The 23,640-nt window shown below is 40.0% G+C and overlaps 1 protein-coding gene across 2 annotated transcripts in view; it reads right to left on the reverse strand.

Moving 5' to 3' along the window:
• RABGAP1L (RAB GTPase activating protein 1 like) overlaps positions 1 to 23,640 on the reverse strand; it is a 194,454-nt gene that overhangs the window by 103,192 nt on the left and 67,622 nt on the right. For both annotated transcript variants that reach the window (XM_060774403.2, XM_067467658.1), the window contains exon 13: positions 6,658 to 6,771. In XM_060774403.2, the coding sequence (XP_060630386.2) occupies positions 6,658 to 6,771 (114 nt within the window). The remainder of the gene's footprint in view (positions 1 to 6,657; positions 6,772 to 23,640) is intronic.

A 23,640-nucleotide genomic window follows, 5' to 3' on the forward strand; every position in this document is an offset into this window, starting at 1 on the left:
TCTGAATTCCACCAGCAATAGAATTGAACCAAACTTGGCTCACAGAACTCCCACGACTAACAGAAAATACTGGAAGGGTTTGGGGGGCATTGACCTTGTTTTGGAGTTGCACTGTGGACTTAAACAATGATAGATCTGGACCAAACTTGGCACGAATACTGAACATGCCCAAATGTGAACACTGGTGGAGTTTGGGAAAAAGAGACCTAGACATTTGGGAATTTTATTGCTGGGATTTATAGTTCACCTACAATCAAAGAGTATTCTGGCCCCCTACCAATGATAGAATTGGGCCAAACTTCCCCCATGACCATAAGAAAATACTGTGCTTTCTGATGTTCTTTGGTGACCCCTCTGACACCCCCCTCATGACCCCCCCAGGGGTCCCGACCCCCAGGTTAAGAAACGCTGATTTTAAAGCAATCCTGATTGGCTATCACTGCTTCCTGGGGCAGAGAAGGAAAGTTAATTACCCTCCTCCACTGTTTGGAAATATCTAGTTTTGAAACAGTATTGCATTGAATGCAATATGCTTTCGCACAAACGAAAGCTGTAAATAGACAATGATATGACAATGTCTTCTTTCAATTCAATACACGAACACAAGGTCATTCTTCAAAAACATATAGAAGTTTGAGCTGTCATACTGGTCTTGTCTCATCCAGAATAATTGAGTTCATTTTGACGGATTTGTAGGCACCTGTCCATCAAAGCCTTCTTTTCATCACCCCTGTTATATCACATGAGAGTGACAGCTTCAGATGCATAAGATGACCTTTACATTTTTGAAATATTCCAGAAACAAAATGAACTGCCTGTCATTTAACTGAAATATCACAGAGGCTCAGCTCAGACAGCTTAAACAATGGCTCGGCTAAGTTTAGAACCCAAACCACGCTTTACGCTTTCTAACTTTTAAAAAGCCAGCGATCGCTTATAACGGTTTGAAGCTGCTTGTTTGCTTTCATTTCCCACCCACTCAACTTCAAAATTCTCTCATCTCCATGGTGAAGCAGCCTCTGGGGGCAGAATGACATGCATAACTACGGTTTATCAATTCAGTTATCACACGATTTCAGAACTGAACCACAGAAATAAACTGTGTTAAATACTTCACACCAGCATAGGAGTGTTGAGTGTACCAGGATCTGGCTTAATTTCTACCAGGGCAAATTTCTGCTGACAGAAATAAAGCAATCTTACAGGGCCATTCCCTCATTCCGGACTACGTAGAGTCCTAATGCATCCAGAATATTAGGAAGACCTTTACAATTAAAGAGGGGTGTTTCTGGACAGCCGTAAAACCCAACATCTCCTTTTCTAGAAATTAAGTGCTGAATAATACTGTATTCAACCTAATGCACTATAACTGCATCTGTCCTTTTATCAATAAAGTAGGAATAAATCACCTATAAAACCCTATACGGCCCCGGCCCAGCGTACCTGTCTGAAGGTATCTCCTTCTACGTCTCGCCTAGGAATTTAAGATCTTCTGGAGAGGCCCTGCTCTCGGCCCCACCCTTGTTACAAATGAGACTGGCAGGGATGAGCGACAGGGGCTTCTCGGTGGTGGCCCTCCGCCTGTGGAATTCACTTCCCAGGAAAATTAGATCATTGTCATCCCTCCTCTCTTTTAGAAGGAAATTTAAAACATAGATATGGGACCAGGCCTTTGGGTTATCTGGCAGACTGACAAGGGCAATGACGACTAGAGATTTGGAACGGATTATGATAAGCTGAATGGGCTCACTAATTACAAAACAAGGCGAAACGATGGTCACCAGACTGGCCTTTTTCTATTAGTTTTTATTGCATTAACTTAATGTTTTAATTATTTGTTGTTGTTGTACTTACTTTTACTTACTTAGTCAATCCCTTGTTGGCCGAGTAGGATAGTCTTCCAGGATCAGAATTTTTGTGGGTCTGTAGGTGGCTGTGGAGCCCTATTCTTGATCTGCATCTTCTCCCACAGTGAGGGCATTGGTTTCCAGGTGAAAGACAGTCCCGGTTGGAGTTGGCTTGACGCGCGTTCCTCTTGGCACGTTCCTCTCTTTCACCCTCCATTCGTGCCTCTTCAAATTCTACAGCACTGCTGGTCACATCTGACCTCCAGCTGGAGCACTCAAGGGCCAGGGCTTCCCAGTTCTCAGTGTCTATGCCGGAGTTTTTAAGGTTGGCTTTGAGCCCATCTTTAAATCTCTTTTCCTGTCCACAAACATTCCGTTTTCCGTTCTTGAGTTCGGAGTAGAGCAACCGCTTTAGGAGACGGTGGTCGGACATCCGGACGACGTGGCTGATCCAGCAGAGTTGATGGCGGAGGACCATCGCTTCAATGCTGGTGGTCTTTGCTTCTTCCAACACGCTGACGTTTGTCTGCCTGTTTTCCCAAGAGATTTGCAGGATTTTCCGTAGGCAGCACTGATGGAATCATTCCAGGAGTTGCATGTGATGTCTGCAGACTGTCCACGTTTCGCAGCCATATAGCAGGATTGGGAGTGCAATAGCTTTATAAAGAAGTACCTTGGTATCCCTACGGATGTCCCGGTCCTCAAACACTCTCTACTTCATTCGGAAAAATGCTGCACTCGCAGAGCTCAGGCAGTGTTGTACTTCGGTGTCGATGTTGACTTTGGTAGAGAGGTGGCTGCCAAGGTAGCAGAAATGGTCAACATTTTCTAATGTTACACCATTAAGCTGTATCTCTGGCATTGGAGAGGGATTGGCTGGTGACTGCTGGAACAGCACTTTGGTTTTCTCGATGTTCAATGACAGGCCGAGCTTCTCGTATGCTTCTGCAAAGATGTTTAGAGTGGCTTATAGATCTTCTTCTGCATACGCACAGACCACATTGTCATCAGCATACTGGAGTTCTATTGTTGTTGTATATTTTACTATGTTGAATTGTAGGCATCAAATATGTGCCGGTTGGAAGCCGCCCTGAATCTCCCCTAGGGGGTTGAGAAGGGTGGGGTAAAAATACCCGAAATAAATAAATGTGGATAATACTGCCCGTTTACATATTCGGCAACAAAACTGTTTGATTTTTTTTATAAAAAATAACAGATTTCAAAATGTTATAGTGAGATTGAAGAGACCGTGACAATCTGGGAAAAATAACTAACCATAACTAATAATAATAAAATAATAACCATAGCTAAGATTTACAATAAATTAATAGATTGGGCTATGGAAACAGAAACTATAAAAGAATGTATGATTAAATGGGCATCCAACATTGGCAGACCTATCAAACTCAAAGAATGGGAAACATTATGGACAAAAAAAAATCAAATTCGCCTACTCGACAGATTTGAAAGAGAACTGGATCAAAATGTTCTATAGGTGGTACATGACCCCACAAAAATTAGGTTTAATGTACAAAAATGCTCAGAATAAGTGTTGGAAGTGCGAATTGCAAGTTGGAACATTTTATCACGCATAGTGGACATGTCCCAAAGTAAAAACATTTTGGAAAATGATAAAAGAGTCATGTGAAAAAATATTAAGAATAAAGATCCAGCTGAAACCTGAATATTTTTTGTTAGGATTAACAGATGAAAAAATTGAATTAGATCAAAATAAAGATATTTTATTCATGTATTTCACTACCGCCGCTAGAATGGTATTTGTGAAAAAAATGGAAACAAAGAGAATTAGCAACAAAGGAAGAATGGCAAAACAAAATTCAAGAAATAAAGAGATGCGGATAAACTAACCTTCGCTTTAAAAGACTCATACGGAAGACCGATTAACAAAACTGACTGGAAAGCATTTGATGAATACATGGCCAAACTAAAGAGACAAAAAGAGCTGGAGAAAGGATGGACATAATCCAGAATAAGGGTACGGTACAGAAGAGAATTAAGGAGAATATGAACAGATTCAGAAGTGGGGAAAAGCGGGGAAAAGATAATCTGAGAGTGCATCTGAGGTAGGAACAAATCCTACTGGAAGACGCGGAGAAGGAGATTTGGAAGTCAATGAAACCCCTTTCACTCCCCCCCCCCCTTTTTCTTTTCTTTTCTCCTTTTTTTCTCTTTTTTCCCCTTTCCCTTCCCTTTAATCCCTCAAACCTTCCTTATCTGTCCACTTTTCCACCTCTGTGAAAACACAATTCCCAATACCTAATATCTTTTTTTAAAAACAACAAAGTAACAAAGTTTATTTATAGCTTCTGGTTCCAATGCTTTATGGTTACATGTGTGTTTTGTTACAGTCTCGAGTCTTACATCCAGTATCATTCACTTGGTTAAATTTTCCTATGAAACTCTCACTGTTTCACATCAACAAAAATGTTACTTTCTTCATATACTCTTGGCTGAACTATATTCTGACTTAGGCCACACTGGCGCCTTTTATTTTTCCTTAAACCTTGAGCTCCATTTCCCAACTCCTTCTCTCTAACCGAGGTTCCTAACTGCTCCTACCTTTTTTTTAAAACTGACAATCTCTAACTGCCTCTTTTTTTTTATACCTAATATCTATCTATATCCCAACCCAACTTTTGTACCTAAACCATACCTTTTTCATTTACCCCGATTTTATGTAAAACTAAAGTAGAAATGCATTCAATAAAAATTTATTTTAAAAAAAGGAATGTATGATAAAATGGGTGAAGGACATAGGGAGGTCAATAATGTTAGAAGAATGGTAATTAATATGGAACAGGAAAATCAACTATGGTACACCTATTCATACGATCTAAAGGAAAACTAGCTGAAGATAATGTACCAGTGGTACATAACAGCACAGAAACTGTCAAAGTTTACAAAAGATGTGAACAATAAGTGCTGGAAATGTGGGAAAAATGAAGGGACCTTCCACCACATGTGGTGGGCCTGTGAAAAAGTAAAACCGTTCTGGAAAACAATCCAGGAATCCTGTCAAAAGATTTTAAAAGTAAATGTCCCACTAAAACCAGAATATTATCTGCTAGGGATGACAGATATCAAATGGGACTTGAACACCGACAAACTATTTGTTTATCTGACAAGTGGAGCTCAAATTGTGTACAAATGGATAGAAAAGATAGTAGATATAATGAACATGGACCAATTGACCTCCCTACTAGCAAAGTCACAGAGCAAATATATTAAAACAATGAACTGGACTTCCCTCAAAGAATGAATGAAAAGAGACAACTTCAAGATGTTACTCTAAACAGATGAGAAGAAGGGAGAACTACCAACGTTGATCATTTAATAAGTAAAAAGATGCTATAAAGCTATTGGGTTGTTTTTTTTTTTATACAACCATTATAAAGAAGATTGGAAGTGTAACTTTTTTCTTTTTTTTCTTTTCACACCCTTCCCTTCTTTCAGACCCTAAAAGCCTTTTCCCTCCCCTCCCCCTTCCCCCACTTTTTTCAATTTTTACTGTTTTTAATGTATCACTGTTAAAACCTCAATAAAAACTTTTCAAAAAAATGTGACAGTGATATAGTGCTTACAGGTAAAATGTGTCTTACTTTGGAGGAGCTTCAAAAAAAGAACTCATAGGTTTACCCTAGTACTGTCACTCTTCATTTACCTACGCTTCAAAGGGCATCTACAAGACACTATAATGAAACTGTATCTTCCTATGGAAAACAGTATGATGTAGTAGTTTGTACATTGGAGCATGACTCTAAAGAACAGAGTGTGACTCCCCACGGGGCCACTGAAACCCACTGAGTGACCTTGAGCAAGCCACACTCGCTCACCCCCAGAGGAAGGCAATGGTAAACCTGCACTGAAGAAAGCTTGCCAAGAAAACCTTTTCACTGATTCAAGTCAGGAATGACTTGAAGACACACAACAACAAAACAATTTCCACCACATACTTCCATCTGAGGCTGCATAAAAGATTTCTACACACACACAAATACAAAACAACAGTTCAGTCACAGCAAGGGTAGGCCATAGCAATTGCTATTTGCACATTTTATTTTCAAAGAAGGATTTTGATACAAGGAGTGAAGAACTCTGATAGATCAGATCAACATTCCAATTTGAAAGCTTTTAATGTTCTTTCCTGCTATTGTTCCTCAGTGCTCAGTATTCAGGGATATGATGCCTCTAGCCCTCATTCAACATCAATATGGTTTTTTTTTATTTAATTACTATATTTCGTATCAAAAAATCACAAGTCGAACACTTCCCAAGCGTCTAGGACTGTGTGATGTATTTTCGAATGATGCGAGCAGATCCAAGTAAGGTGGCCTTTTGCAGTTGACAGATTGTGATTTTGTCAATGTTTATTGTTTCCAAATGCCGGCTGAGATCTTTTGGCACGTTATTATTATTAAGTTACAAAAAATCTCATAATGTTTTAAGTAAATTTATGATTTTGAGTTAGATGTCATGAACCACATGTGGCCTGCGGGCTGCAAGTTGGGCAACACTGAGTTAAATGGTAATGTACAGGTAACTAACTAGTTTGTGCATCTTGGTACACTAGATAAAATACTGTTTTATAAAGCAGCTTTCTAAGCCTGCTTTTTAAAAGCTGCTATTCTGTCATCCTTTACTTAGCTTCTATGCTTTTTCTTTTACTTTCCAATATCCTTTCCCCCTAGGAATGGTAAGAGCCAGGAACGGTATACAATATGTGTCATGCAAATTCAAAAAAATATGCAAAAAATCTGTGTAACTTCTTATCAGAAAAAATTAGCCATACCTTACAGATTTTGTATAAAGATTCCTGCCCATCTCCTTCAGTATCTTTAAAATATTCATGTCCTGGGAATGTACGATGTATGTCTCTTGTAATGACACTCTCCTGGGAAGACTCCTGTGAAAATACAGTGGGGTGACATGTTCAGTCTACACTTAAAATGAAAAAACAGATGCTGTTAATGCAGCATGAAAATACATACACGTACAGAATCTACTATTATCAGCTAGCCCAGTAGTCCCATCTTCAATAATATGAAAGACAAGATAGGAACCACATTAAGAGTTTGTAATCAATGATTATCCACTGAAGCCACTGAACTGGACATCAGGAATGGTAGTGTTTTGTATCCATTTAATAAAACATATCACTCTTGGCTCTATTATGACACAAGTGAGTAAAATTGCTTCTGGCATGTTATTGATTAAAATCAATCAAAATGTACAGTAGCAGCCATGACAAAAATTTAGAAGGGAAAGAACACCTAAGGCATAAAATATTTTCCTTATCTAAAATATTCAGGACTGTATCACCTGTAACAGAAGCTATGTCTAATGATGGGGTTTTAAAAAGCCAATTATCAAAAGTTGAAACGTGCCATTTTCATCTATATATAAATAAAAATGTAATGTTCGTTTGTGGGATTAACAGAACTCAAAAACCACTGGACGAATTGATACCAAATTTGGACACAAGACACCTAACAACCCAATGTATGTCCTTCACTCAAAAAAATTGATTTTGTCATTTGGGAGTTGTCGTTCTTGGGATTTATAGTTCACCTACAATCAAAGAGCATTCTGAACTCCACCAACAATGGAACTGAACTAATCTTGGCACACAGTTTTCCCATGACCAACAGAAAATACTGGAAGGATTTGGTGGGCAGTGCCCTTTGGTTTTGGAGTTGTAGTTCACCTACATCCAGAAATCACTCTGGACTCAAACAATGATGGATCTGGACCAAACTCTACACGAATACTCAATATGCCCAAATGTGAACACTGGTGGAGTTTGGGAGAAAAGGAATCTTGACATTTGGGAGTTGTAGTTACTGGGATTTATAGTTTACCTACAACCACAGAGCATTCTGAACCCCACCAATGATGGAAATGGGCCAAACCTCCCACACAGAACTCCCATAACCACCAGAGTGGGCCACAGCGTGGCAGGGGATGGCTAGTATGTGTATAAAACATATTCCATTGTGAAATCATGCCTAGTCAGGAGGATAATATTCAAATGACATTGAACTTTTGATCCTGGAGTTTGACAAAAGACTGACACTTTCCAAAGAAGATACCGTGAAATTCAAGTTAACTGAAGATCCTTTCTCTGTGGATCCACAAGAACTCAACATGCATTTACAGCTAGAGCTTACTGAACTTCAGTACTCAACAGTTTATTGAAATAAAACACAGAGAAACCTGTCCTCAAGACTTCTACAAGAATTTAAGCGAGAATGTTTCAACATCTGTGCGATGGTGATTTACAGCTTTTCAACATATTTGAGAGTACCTATATAACCTTCTTCACTGTGAACTCGAATAAAAATAAGCAATCTCAACCCAATAAACATTTAGGTGACATTTTGAAAATATCAATTTCAAACATGATTCCAGAGTACAATAAACTGATTGATGACAAGGAGAGTCATACGTCCCATTAACTAAAGGTAGCTTCACAGAGTTCTCAAAAATGTGGTTTTATTGTCTCTAGAAGGAGGGATGATCTGTGAGGCAGAGTGGCCCTTTCTCTAGGAGAGACTGAAATTTATAAAAAGAGGTACATTCTGATATTCTGGGATACCTTTTAGGCACCAGAAGAAATGTAGAAGTTTATGAGCAATAGTTTACCTTGATGCAATGACATATTTATGATTACTGTATATATACGAGTGTAAGCCGAGGCACCTAATTTTACCACAAAAAACTCGGAACGCCTTACATTGGGCCAAGCCCAACAATACAGTAAGCAATATACAACAGAACACAGCAAAATAAAATAAAATAAAATACAAACCCATTTCAATGCATCAACAATATAAAATCATACATTTAAAACATAGAAATTGATCACATTGGGCAGGCCAATTTGAATAGATTAAAAAAAATTAAAGCACTGGTGAGATAGCAATGTAATGTGTCTAGAGAGGGGGATCCGAGAGGTAGAGTAGAGTGTGATTGCACTAACAGGAGAATAAAGTGCTACCGAGGGCCATTTTTCAGAGGTAAGTCATGTCAGGGTATTATTGTTCCTTCATCCATTGAAGGCACACTGGAACAGCCAGGTTTTCAAGCTCTTCCTGAAGACTGCCAGGGTAGAGACTTGTCTAATATCTCTGGGGAATGAGTTCCAGAACCGGGGAGCCACCACAGAGAAGGCCCTCTCCCTCGTCCCCGCAAGTCGCGTTTGTGATGGGGGCGGGAGCGAGAGGAGGGCCTCCCCAGAAGATCAAAGAGATTGTGTCGGTTCATGAACAGAAATACAGTCATGCAGGTAGGCAGGTCCCAAACCATTCAGGGCTTTGTAGGCAAGAACTTGCACCTTGAATTGGGACCGGAAAATGAACAGCAGTCAATGGAGCTCCTTGAACAGGGGGGTAGACCGCTCCTACTTTCCATTCCCTTGGACATCCTAATAGCATGCAATATTTTTTTCCATCAAGTTCATATTTCATATTTTATTCCACCAAGTATCTATGTTAAAATGACTTTGAGTTTTCCAGTCCCTGTGAGCAATATGTCATAAGAGTGAAATCATGTCTCTGAGTCTTTAAAATGTCCATGTGCTGGTGAGTGGTTACACCTTTACGCAGTGGCTCTAGCTGAGGAAGGTGTTCAGCTATAGGAAGAGAGGCAGCAAAAAAGAAACAATGGAGCCTGACACTAGCAAGGGGGCAAGTGAGGACCACTGCAGCCACCAGGGAATCATGGACTGGCTTCTCCTGACATCTTTGCTGCCTCTCATAAAGTCAATTTGGTGACATCTCTTCTAATGGTGTCACCCACTGCAATCCACACTCCACACGCCTAGCTTTATAACAGTACAAAGGGAGAAGATCTATTTATTTATTTACCTCACTAGCCGTCCCCTGCCACGTGTTGCTGTGGCCCACATGGGGGTTCTGTGTGGGAGGTTTGGCCCAATTCTGTCGTTGGTGGGGTTCAGAATCCTTTGTGATTGTAGGTGAACTATAAATCCCAGCAACTACAACTCCCAAATGTCAAGATTATATTTTCCCCAAACTTCACCCGTGTTCACATTTGGACATATTGAGTATCCATGTAGCATTTGGTCCAGATCCATCATTGTTTGAGTCCACTGTACTCTCTGGATGTAGGTGAACTACAACTCCAAAACCAAAGGACACTGCCCACCAAACCCTTCCAGTATTTTCTGTTGGTCATGGGAGAACTGTGTGCCAAGTTTGGTACAATTCCATCACTGGTGTGGTTCAGAATGCTCTTTGATTGTAGGTGAACTATAAATCCCAGCATCTGCCACTCCCAAATGACAAAATCAAATTTTTTTGGGTGAAGAGCATACATTGGGTTGTTAGGTGTCTTGTGTTCAAATTTGGTGTCAATTTGTCCAGTGGTTTTTGAGTTCTGTTAATCCCACAAACGAACATTACATTTTTATTTATATAGATTTATTTCCTGTCCTTCTCACCTCAGGGCGGCTTACAGCAAAGGCACAATTTGAGGCCTTGAATACATATAAAAATAAAACAACATATAATTTAGAATCACATAGTTAAAATACATCTAGAATAGACTATGGCTAAACATGAGTCAACAGTGTGATGTGGCAAGCAAAAACTCTAGGATTCATCGACAGTAGAGTGTCCAGATCTATGTCAGTCATAGCCCCAATCTATCTTGCATTTGTCAGATTTGAACTGGAATACTGTGTCAATTTCTGTGCATCACTGTTGAAGCTGGAATGTGTTCAGAGAAGGGTGACCTAAAATGTCTGAAAACGAAGCCCTTATTAGGAATAACTTCAGGTGTTGGGTATATTTACCTTGGAGAAGAGATGATTAGGAGGTGATGTAACTCTTACTTTTAAATATTCAAAGGGATATCATGTAGAAAACAGAGCGAACTTGTTTTCTACTTTTCCAGACACTAAGACACAAAGTTATGGATTCAAATTGCAAGAAAGGTGCTTCCACTTTAGAAAGAATGCGCTGGTGGTAAGAAATGTTTCACAGTGAAACAAACTATCTTAGAAAGTTTAGGGTTCTCCTTCTTTGGAAGCCACGAATGGTCATCTCATGGAAGTATTTTAGCAGTATATTCCTACATGGAAAGGGGTTGGATGAGATGACTTCTCTCAGCATCTTCAACTCCAGGTTTCCATGATTTCTCATAATTTTGAGGCAGTTATGGTCACCATGCCTCAGGGGTGGAGGTACCATCAATCCTTCCTGTTCCTTCTGTATCACCACGTAGAGTGGAAGAGTACTTCAGGAGCAGGAAATAGCTGCCAAATGTACCCACACATGTACTCACATTCCTGCTTCCAAATGCACACATTCAAAGAATATGCACATTCCCAAGATTTTAGAAAGAAGATGGGAGAGAGCATCTTAAAAGCAGAGTTACCACGCACGCTTATGCATGTCCATTAGCACTAATTCTGAAGGGACTCAGTTCTAACTAAATTTTGAAAGCCTTATTAATTGGAGTAGTATGATTGGGAGGAGGCTGACAAATAAGAACCAGGCAGTTGCTAGAGAGGGAGGTAGAAGAGCCTGGAAAGAAGAGTTGACATATAGATACAAATTAAGGTATACAACCTATTTATTTATTTACAGTATTTATATTCCACCCTTCTCACCCCAAAGGGGACTCGGGGCGGATCACAATACACATATACATGGCAAACATTCAATGCTGTTTTTGACATACAAGACATACAGACAGACAGAGGCCATTCAGCAGTTCTTCCACCGGATCCTGGAGGTTGCTCCATTTGGCCACAGGGGGAGCTGTCGCTTTGTCCACTATGACACCGAGCCTTTTTGATTGTAGTATTTCCTCCTTGCTTCTCTGGCATTTTTATAGTGTCATAAATTAGCCTCCCCGCTTTAAGTGGTCCCTAATTTTTCTACTCACAGCTCACAGCTGTTTTCGAACTACTTAGGCTGACAGTGAGCTGGGCATATTTTTAACAGCTTTTTTTAAAAACAGCTATTAACAGTCGGGCACTCAACCCCGACGTGGGCTTCAAACTTGCCACTTTTTTGGTTGGCAAACATAGAACCATAGAATCATAGAATCAAAGAGTTGGAAGAGACCTCATGGGCCATCCAGTCCAACCCCCTGCCAAGAAACAGGAATACTGCATTCAAATCACCCCCGACAGATGGCCATCCAGCCCCTGTTTAAAAGCTTCCAAAGAAGGAGCCTCCACCACACTCCGGGGCAGAGAGTTCCACTACTGAACTGCTCTCACAGTCAGGAAGTTCTTCCTCATGTTCAGATGGAATCTCCTCTCTTGTAGTTTGAAGCCATTGTTCTGCATCCTAATCTCCAAGGAAGCAGAAAACAAGCTTGCTCCCTCCTCCCTGTGGCTTCCTCTCACATATTTATACATGGCTATCATATCTCCTCTCAGCCTTCTCTTCTTCAGCCTAAACATGCCCAGCTCCTTAAGCCGCTCCTCATAGGGCTTGTTCTCCAGACCCTTGATCATTTTACTCGCCCTCCTCTAGACACATTCCAGCTTGTCAATATCTCTCTTGAATTGTGGTGCCCAGAATTGGACACAATATTCCAGGTGTGGTTTAACCAAAGCGGAATAGAGGGGTAGCATGACTTCCCTAGATCTAGACACTATGCTCCTATTAATGCAGGCCAAAATCCCATTGGCTTTTTTTGCCGCCACATCACATTGTTGGCTCATGTTTAACTTGTTGTCCACGAGGACTCCAAGATCTTTTTCACACGTACTGCTCTCGATTTATTGTAGCTGATTAACCAGTTGTGCTATCAGCCCAGCCCTTGTGCTACCAGCCCAGCCCTATTATATATTATGGCAGTACTGAAAAATTCACCACTATAGCGATACACTTAATGTCATGGAAAGCATGGATGAGGAAATGCTGGTAGAAAGTTCTGCAATAGAGCTGGAGCCCAGCAGTGAACAGTAACTCCCTCGGCCATGCCCTGAAGTGACATCTGTGGAAGAAGCAATACTCAGCCTGCTGAACAAATGCACGAGATTTCTTCTGAGCAGGCTAAGGAGTGGTGACCTATTCCTGATTTTGTGGATTTTAAAAAAGAAAGGTCTCCGCTGTGAAAGTAACTGAGAATAGATAAGAGAGCCAGCAACAAGTAAGATCTGTGAATTTAGGATTTAAGGGACTGAAGACTGTTATCTGGTTTCTGGCTACAACACCACTGCTTGAGCCAAGATGTACTCGCTGAAACTTGGTCTAGCCTTGGACATTGGCTTTGGACTTTGACTCAACCTTGTATCTCAGATATTTCTGGTAACTGGCTCTTAACCCTGGGATTGACATTGGGATTTCTCTCTTGTGTATTCCTGTGATTGTTTGGCATCTCTGTGGATTTATTGGCCCAACCTGGGACTGTTTATATATGCTCTGCTTGTATTTGGGAGTCAAGGCTTTGACACTTCAGGTACTGGCTCGGCCTATTTGTCTTAGGGTCAGCACCAAGACTTAATCTAGATAAAGTTGCCACCGGCTGTGGAACTCCCTCCCGAGTGAAATCAGATCTGCTGCATCCCTTTTGACCTTCCGGAAACAAGTAAAATCCTGGCTATGGGATCAGGCCTTTGGAGAATAGGCTGACCTACTGATGTGTTGACTTATTTAGAACTGATGGACTGCCCTTGAATAATGATTTAAATTGGTGACCACTGACTATGTGTTGTCTCTTTTTATATTGTTTTTATATTGTTTTTATATTGTTTATACGGTTTTATACTGTTTATACTGTTTTATATTATTATTACATTGCTGTTAATTGTATATTTATGTTTTGATGTGGGCTCCATGGGGTGCCACTTTGTTAGCCGTCCTGAGTCCCTCTGCGGAGATTGAGACAGGACGGGATATTAAAGCCCTAAATAAATAATAAATAAATGTCAAACAAATCGTCCGGTATAGCAAGAACTACAGTTGATGCCTTGGAACTAGGCCTTTATACCAAAAATACAGTTTGTTGTTTGGTCACCTCTACACTAAATGAACAGGTAAACTTGGAGGTGGCTGAAAATTAAAGCTCTGGTTGATAGAGAAGAGAGAAAGTAGACAGGATAGAATCTTAACTGATAGGAAATATACTGGAAATGATGGCAGTAATTGTTCCTGATCTAAATATTGCTAGCAGAGACATTAAAAATGCTTACAGAATGTCATTTAAAGCAGTTTCAGGCAGGAAACTTTGTGACTTAATAATGCAGCTGTCAACCATAAAATGATGGATGGCACCTTACAGGCAGTTTAAGCTAAACACATCTGCAGTTCCAAGAGACGAACTTAAAAATCTTTCAAGACATAATCTCAGCTGATTTGCAGAAGTGCAAGCTATTTCAACTGGGGGACACCCGGCTTGAGAGCAGTACATGTGAAAAAGATCTTGGAGTCCTTGTGGACAACAAGTTAAACATGTCATGTGGCGGCAAAAAAGCCAATGGGATTTTGGCCTGCATCAATAGGAGCTTAGTGTCTATATCCTGACATGACCTACCTCTGAAAAATGGCCCTCGTAGTGTCTAGTGTATAGACAAAAATGGCCCTCGTAGTGTCTAGATCTAGAGAAGTCGTGCTATCCCTCTATCCCTCTATTCTGCCTTGGTTAGACCACACCTGGAATATTGTGTTCAATTCTGGGCACCACAATTGAAGAGAGATATTGACAAGCTGGAATGTGTCCAGAGGAGGGCGACAAAAATGATCAAGGGTCTGGAGAACAAGCCCTATGAGGAGCGGCTTAAAGAGCTGGGCATGTTTAGCCTGAAGAAGAGAAGGCTGACAGGAGACATGATAGGTAAAGGTAGTCCCCTGACATTAAGTCCAGTCATGTCTGACTCTGGGGTGTGGTGCTCATCTCCATTTCTAAGCCGAAGAGCCAGCGTTGTCCGTAGACACCTCCAAGGTCATGTGGCCGGCATGACTGCATGGAGCGCCGTTACCTTCCCGCCGGAGCGGTACCTATTGATCTACTCACATTTGCATGTTTTCGAACTGCTAGGTTGGCAGAAGCTAGGGCTAACAGCGGAAGCTGACGCCGCTCCCCGGAATCAAACCTGCGACCTTTCGATCAACAAGCTCAGCAGCTCAGTGCTTTAACCCACTGCGCCACCGGGGGCTCCAGGAGACATGATAGCCATGTATAAATATGTGAGAGGAAGTAATAGGGAGGAGGGAGCAAGCTTGTTTTCTACTGCCCTGGAGACTAGGACGCAGAACAATGGCTTCAAACTACAAGAAAGGAGATTCCATCTGAACATGAGGAAGAACTTCCTGTGAGAGCTGTTCAGCAGTAGAACTCTCTGCCCCGGAGTGTGGTGGAGGCTCCTTCTTTGGAAGCTTTTAAACAGAGGCTGGATGGCCATCTGTCGGGGGTGCTCTGAATGCAATATTCCTGCTTCTTGGCAGGGGGTTGGACTGGATGGCCCATGAGATCTCTTCCAACTGTATGATTCTATGATTATATACACAGCAATTCTAAGAGAAAAGGACATTCTGTATCATGGATCCCTCACCGAACTGCTTCTTCACAAAGATGGCAGATCAATAGGGCCTGCAACTTCATTTTAAGGCACACAAATCTTTCTCTACAATTAGGGGAAAGTAAATGCACCTGATCCTAGCCTTGGTGCCTAGGATCTGGTTCACTAGGCAGATTAGGATAAATAAAAATATCAATAGTGCTCCATTTCTCATCACTAAACTTTTTCTACCTAAATGTAGGGAGTAACCTTGGTGTTTTCTTGCCTCTTGATCTGGAACAAGGAGATTGAGCACCTAAAGCAGGACCATCTAAACTTGTTGGCTTACTCCTGCCTTTTGTCTTTTTCTTTTCATTCTTATTTTTTACAACTTGCCAGATAGCATTTGAATTGCTGACCAGATCGTCCATATGTATTGTATTGTTATTCAACCCTTTTTTTCTAATTCAGGGGCATTTATTCCATCTCTTCTCCTGAGATAGCTAGTGCTACTGATTGACCATCTTTTTGAAGAAGCAGACAGTTATGAATCCCTGACAACACACAGTGTTGTTATCTCTGATGGCTGTTGTGATTTCAAGAACTATAATAGCTAGAAATTAGACACAAAGGTGCCCTCCTTAACATATTATTGAAGATGGCTCAGAAGAGCTTCAATCTCTTGAAATTTGTAAGCTCTCTATAGATGAACATTGTGGTGTTATGTGGTTTCCAGGCTGTATGGAAACATGTGCAAACCGGATCTGCTGCTGTGAATTTCTCACAGGGACTCTACCCTTTCTCAACACTTTGATAAAATGTATCTTTGGGTTGTTGTAGGTCTTCACTACCTCTGAGGATGCTTGCCATAGATGCAGGCGAAACGTCAGGAGAGAATGCCTCTAGAACATGGCCATATAGCCCAAAAAAACCTACAACAACCCAGTGATTCTGGCCATGAAAGCCTTCGACAATACATAAAATTTATCTTTCCTTGTAACTTTTAGCCTATCTTGTATCCTTTACCCTCTTCTTTACCCTTATGTGTATTAAATATGTATTAATAATAATAATTTCAGCCCAAGCCATCCACAGGGATTATCGCTTCCTTGCTGACCTGCTGAGGAATTTCCTGAACACCTGGAGCTGGAAGAAATCCCAGGCAAAGCTGACAATAGAGGTCCATTGTGTACACATGTGGATCAGCAAGTAGTTGCCACTCCTGATCTGATATCGCCAGCCAATACTTATCCAGCTGATTGTCTCAATTAGGCTGAGAGATGGCTGGCCGTGGAAACAGACTCAAAGTATAGACACTCATTTGAATTCCTTTATTTGATATGCAAGACTTGATTACTGAAGATAATCACCGTTTGTCTAAAGATCCATCACCCTTGCATTTCCCAGGATACTTCCTCATCGCCAAGGACTAAAACAATTGAATCAATCAAGGACATATTAGCATTTCCCAATATGGATTTGGGCTTTTCGGGGCTCACTTTTCCCCAGGAGAGTCGCCCCTTCACAGCTGATTGGCCCTCTCTGGACCAATCCCCCACTATCTCCTCCCGTCCGTCAGGGAGTCTCCACCTTGAGGTGGCAATGTCACTGAAGTTCTGGCCAATCAGGGCGCGGATCCAAACTGACTGTTGGAGCTCAGCCTGTGATTGAGTTCCAGGATCAGGGTGCTTTGGATGTGGGGAGTGATGTCAATGAGTTGCAAGGTGGCAATGGTTTGGTCAGAGAATGACCAGAAGATACCTGTTCAAAGTGTAGTTTCCCATGAGAATGTCCCTGAGGGGTGTGGGGACGATGGTGTGCTTTCTGAATTGTTACCAGAGAGTTCCCATGATAGGGAACATGAAAACAGCTCGGCATCTGGCCCAGCTACAGAAATAAATGAGCAAATAGATAATGAGCAAATAGATAGATATGAGGAGATTAGTCAAAACAGGAGAACCAAACAGTGGCTTCAGCAGTCTGCCAGGCTCCGAGAGAAGAAGATAAGAAATTCTCAGTTAAAACAAAACTAATTTCTGAATGCTAGAGACTTAGCTAACGAGGAGATAAAAGTCTCAAGTACAGGATAGGTAGTCAGATGAAACATCGTTCGGAATCAAGTCAATATCTCATTCTTGTTCATGGAAGTTTTGCTTGGGAAAATCATGTTTTAAGTGCCTTTGTTTCATGGTTTTGATTCTTGGATTTTATGCTCTATATTCATGCCTTGGGTTCGTGTTTCCTGATTCTTTGCATTTTATTTTGAAAGTTTTGCCTTGGTTTTATGGACTTGCTGGACTATTACCCTGGATTACTTTGTTCCTGCTTATCTTCCTACCTAATTGGATTTACCTATTTCTTTAAAGTGTTTTTTAACCTTACTGCTTTTTAATTATCTTCAATAAAAGGATTGTTTTCCATCCAACGGTGTGGTGTTTAAAGTCAGAGGGCTTTTCCTGTCCTGGAGTGCAACACCGACCTCTTTTGACCAATGAGGAAAGGAAGCGGGCTGAGCCAAAAGTTTAAACTGCTATTACGTGTATTATATTTTACGCTCGTACATTTTGGTATCAGCTATACTTGCATCCTTTTTGGCCGGATTGCTAATAAACCTCTGTGGCTGTCTTCACCTGGTGAGTGTTCTCTTCAATCGGGAAGTTTAGCATAAATGCTCGCTGGGGACAAACCCTCCTTATCTGTGGTCCTAGTGTAAATTTGACCTTAATCTCATATTAAGTCATAGATTCTGAGACTCATCTCACTAGAGAATGAATCCATTTTAAATCTGGTTTCTGCCTCCTGCAGAATTCTGGGGTTTGTAGTTTAATGAGGCTATTAAACTAGTCCCAGAATTCTGCAGGAGGAAGTGACCGGATTTAAAGTGGATTCATTCTCTAGTGTGATGAAGTAGGCTAATCAGCATTCAACCATAAAAATCACTAGGAATCCCTGGAGCAATTACTATCTCTCTGTCTATCCTACTTCATAGAACTGTCATGAAGATAAAATTTGGAGAGAAAAATATCCACTGAACAAAACATTCCTCGGACACATGTATTGGAAGAGGCAGGATACACATGCACCAAATAATGGCATCATCATTTTTACATTTTTATTTAGTTACAAATCCTGAGGCTATACTATTATTTAAATTCAATATACCACATTGCTATGGAAATGAAATATGTACTGAACAAAACATTTCTCGGACTCCTGTGTTATACCAAAATGGCTGACTGAAATAGTTTATAAGAACCAGCACCTTGCAAAATAAAATTAGCTCATTCATATTTAGATATACCTTTCTCTCCACAAAAAAGCGCCCTATGAACGAAAATCTAGAAAAGTTATTTCAGTGTGATCCCCACCCACAATATCTCCTTAGTAACTGAAAATATTTCCGACAACCATTCCAGCAGCACTAGCCTCAGGCAGACTTGGAGAAGCTATAAATAACACATTCCAGCAGCACCACATTCACACTTCACTGACATCAAGTCAATTGCAGCACATCCAGCGGCATTGCAGGAATAATGAGGTGAAAAAAGTAGATCGCTTGCTACTATAATTAACAGCTGGTTATTGGTATGACACTAATCAATGTGCATGCATAGTCCACATTGTTCAAACAGCAACCTTAGAAGGGTCAATAAACTCCTATAAAAGGAGATTATAATTCAACTGAATTTGCTCAAAATGTATTGATTGTGTCTTCTTCTTGTAGTTGTTCAATAAGGACAGACAGAACCAGCAACTTATAGTAGAGTGGAATAGGCAAGAAGTGATACATGGCAGTCAAGAAGTAGATTATTTGTAAAAAGAAAATTGTTTGTTTTTTAAAATAATTTTTATTAAGGTTTTCCATATACAATGTTTAAAAACAAAGTACAAATGGAGAGTGAAGGGTAGTGGGGGTATGGGTATATATGGGTCAGAGTAGGGGGAGAAAACCGCTTTGAGTCCCTCTCGGGGTGAGAAAAGCGGTATACAAATACTGTAAATAAATACATAAATAAAAGAAAAAAGAAAAAAGAAAAAAGAAAAAAGAAAAGAATCCCACAACTTCCACAGGGGAGGGAAAAAGAAAAAAAAACACAAAAAACAGTAAACAGTAATAGACTAACACACATTTGGACTTCCATTCTTCTTCAGGCAGTGTTCCAAATTTAGTGTATAATTTCTCCCTACCCTCTTCTAGAAAGGGTATTTTATTAAAGTCTTAAGTCCCCCTTCCCAAAATTTTGTCTCTCTTTCTTGTTTCCTTAAATTGTATATTTCCTTTGAATGTTTATTGATTTTCGATGTATTCTTCGAACATTTCCCAGTTCGTATGTTTCATAGGCCTCCCTGAGTTCTTTTTCAAAAAAATATGTTAATTTGTCCATATCTTTTATCTCGATTAATTTGTCTATCCCTTGTTCTATTTGTGAATCTGTTCTGCTTTCCAGTATTTAGCATAAATTATGTGCCTTGCTGTAGTAATATAAGTAAAAATAATGTCCTCATTTCTATCCAGCTTTAGTTCCTTGTCTGTTAAGCCTAATAAAAATATTCTGGTTTCAACCAAATTTTAAAAATCTTTTGGGACTCCTCCTGTATTAATCTCCAATATTTTTTGGCTTTTTTACAAGTCCACCACATATGGTAAAAACTTCCTGTGTGTACTTTACATTTCCAACAATTAGTCTGGCTATTTTTGTACATTAATCCAGTTTTTTGAGGTGTGATGTACCATCTATGGAATATCTTCATCCAGTTTTCTTGTAAAAAGAAAATGGTTAAAAGCCTTACAGTTTAAGAGTAAAGGGGATAGGGAGAAACTAAGGCTTTCATGGCTGGAATCACTAGGTTCTTGTGGGTTTTTTCGGGCTATAGAGCCATGTTCTAGAGGCATTTCTCCTGACGTTTCGCCTGCATCTATGGCAAGCATCCTCACAACCTCTGAGGATGCTTGCCATAGATGCAGGCGAAACGTCAGGAGAAATGCCTCTAGAACATGGCTCTATAGCCCGAAAAAACCCACAAGAACCTAGGATTATATATATAATATCACACCACTGGATACTAGTATGGTAGCGAGATTATGTTAGATGTGTGTAATGGTAGAATGAACACTGCTAGTCTGTTAGTCTCCTTTTTGTTTTAAAAGCTGCCACCAACCCAAGATGTCTTAAGATTTTTTTTTAAAGGAGTTTCTAAGGTAAACCATTCCCACTTCTGCCCACACAGCTTTTCCCCTAGCTCCCAAAATGACTGTTTGGATAAGAGACCTTTCTGTAATATCAGGATGTCACCGATTATTGGGATTATCACAATGAATCAATGTTGGATTGAGGATTGATAGAGACCTTTTTGAAAGTTAAATAGAAAAAGATTTCTTTATAAAAAACGACAACTAACTTCTTCTGAGAGGCACAAAACGCTTGACTTGTTGCAAAAGTACAGTAGCTTGTTGGTTGCTTGAAATAAGTTTCTTCACTTATTTACATACAGAGCTAATCAAACAGATATAGCTGCTAGCAACCAACAATCCCTCACTCTACTTCAGAGAAATAGCAATGAGTTTCTGACTAACCTATCCTAGGTAGTCCCCTAAGTTATCAGCTAACTTCCCAGTGTTCTTTCAGCTAACTAACTCAGTCTAGAGAGCTAACCCCTTGTACTATATCCCACAAGAAATCAGGTTGCTGCCTGACCTTTCCTGTCAGCTAATCAGCCCTGCCTGACACAGATGCTCTCTTCCCTGGAAACTTCTCAAAACACTTCTTCTCCCACCAACTCCCAATTCTCAACTCCACAGAAGCTGAAATCTTTTCCCTCCTATGATTTGGCTCCTCCCATCTGCTCTAACCAATCCCAGGAGACCTTACACTCCTGCCATCTTCTAGCTATCTTCACTCAAAATGGCTGTTTCCCTGGCTTACACTCTCAAAATGGAGGTTTGCCATACTGTTATCCAGGCTTCTTTTCTAGCCTACTAGGTAAGATTCACTACAAGGTTGAAAGTCTGGACTGAAAAAGGAAACAAACCAATTCAGTTAAAAATACTCTAAATTCTAAATATTTAGAACAACATTAACTAACACCACACATATCAGGTGGATAATAAATAAAATGTATTATTGTTATTATTATTATGACTCATTTGTTGTTGTTATGCGCTTTCACATCCTTGGCAATTTATGGCAAACCTAAGAGACCCTTTCATGGGGTTTTCTTGGTAAGATTTTCTCATAAGCCAAAAGGAGATTCAAAGCTTGGTACTTCCAGATTCCTACCCTACCATTTCAATCACATTTCACCACACTGGGTCAATAAAATATTGCCCTTTCTTTTTTCTTTTTTTTTAAAGAACTTATGAATGTAAATCTTATTGTAGGCTACCTTATCTTCTCTTCAATATTTGTTGTTGTTATTGGAAGGAGATGATTCAAGATCTTTCATAGCAAAAGGATTTCAGTTTTTTATTTAAAAAGATCTTTTCCAGATAAACAACAATCTTTGCTCACTTTTATTTGCATCTTATCTATGTAAAAATCATTTACTATTTTAAGCTACTATGAATGGTTATTTTTGGAATCTACAGCATTATTATTATGATAAATAATACATAAAAGCCACTGAAGATATTTTTAAAAATTTAGAACACTATGAATTTGCTGACCAAAAGGTCGGCAGTTCGAATCTGGGGAGCATGGTGAGCTCCTGCTGGTTACCCAGCTTCTGCCAACCTAGCAGTTGAAAAATGCAAATATGAGTACATCAACAGGTACTGCTTCCGCAGGAAGGTAACGGTACTCCATGCAGTCATACCGGTCACATGACCTTAGAGGACAACACCAGCTCTTCCTCTTAGAAATAGAGATGAGCACCACGCTCCAGAGTCGGACACAACTAGACTTAATGTCAAGGGGAAATCTTTACCTTTACCATATGTCACCTTAGGGAGCCGCGGTGTCGCTATGGGGTAAACCCTTATGTCGGCTGAACTGCAGTTTGAATCTGCAAGACAGGGTGAGCTCCCATCTGTCAGCTCCAGCTTCCCATGCGAGGACATGAGAATAGCCTCCCACAGGATGGTAAAATATCCGGGCATCCTTGCAGATGTCCAATTCAATCACATCAGAAGCGACTTGCAGTTTCTCAAGTCACTTCTGATACAAAAAACAACTATTAACCTTTTTAAAAAGAGCTATTCACTACAGTCAAGCATTGTGATATATTTTGTGTACTACTCTTTAAAATAAACTATTTTCATGCTGCCTCATTCCTCGTCTTCAGTTCACTCCAAATGTTTAAAATGTATTCTCCTTACCAGAAAAGTCTAAATCATAATGGTGTGAGAATGCCATCGTTGACTGGCATAAGTCAACGTTGATAAATTACTATGGCATACATTATATTCACAGATTTTGGACATAGCAAAATTTGGAATTCACTACTGACCACACAAGACCAAAATCTTTCTCAAGTCCACTGTTTTTCAGCAGCAGTCCCTGGGACTGGCCAAAATCAATATTTAAGAATTCAAACTGAATATTTAAAGGAATTCTGAGTCGAGCAGAACAAGGAAATTTATCCAAATTTATTCTCACCTGGCTTAATAACATAGTCCCATGTCTCAAAGTCACTGACATGGATACATTTCCTTGTTATATTCGTACATTGCCTTGAACACAAAGTCGAATACAATCTTCGCAAGCACCTCAAAAAAGCACCTTAGCAACTATCTAGACCAGGGGTCTTAAAACTAAAGCCCGGGGGCCAGATACGGCCCTCCAAGGTCATTTACTCAGCCCTCGCTCAGGGTCAACCTAAGTCCAAAACTACTTGAAAGCACACAACAACAACAATCATATCTCATCATCCAAAAGCAGGCCCATACTTCCCGTTGAAATACTAATAAGTTTATATTTGTTAAAATTGTTCTTCATATTAATTATTGTATTTAAGTTTTTTGCACTACAAATAAGATATGTGCAGTGTACATAGGAATTCATTCATGTTTTTTTCAAATTATAATCCAGCCCTCCAACAGTTTGAGGAACTGTGACCTGACCCTCTGTTTAAAAAGTTTGAGGACCGCTGATCTAGACAATAATATTCAAATATTTCAAGACCTCTTCCCTTAAATGCTTTAAAAATGCCACTCACAACACTCTTGCAACAAGTAAATATAAAAAATAAATGATTTCCCCCTTCAAACAAATTGTTATCTGCTTTGTCTGCCAAAACTAAAATGCAACTGATCCAAATTTGTGAGGCTTTGGGCATCAAAGGACCCTAAGAATT

Source organism: Anolis sagrei, chromosome 4, assembly GCF_037176765.1.
Source record: "Anolis sagrei isolate rAnoSag1 chromosome 4, rAnoSag1.mat, whole genome shotgun sequence".
Classification (NCBI taxonomy): domain Eukaryota; kingdom Metazoa; phylum Chordata; class Lepidosauria; order Squamata; family Dactyloidae; genus Anolis; species Anolis sagrei.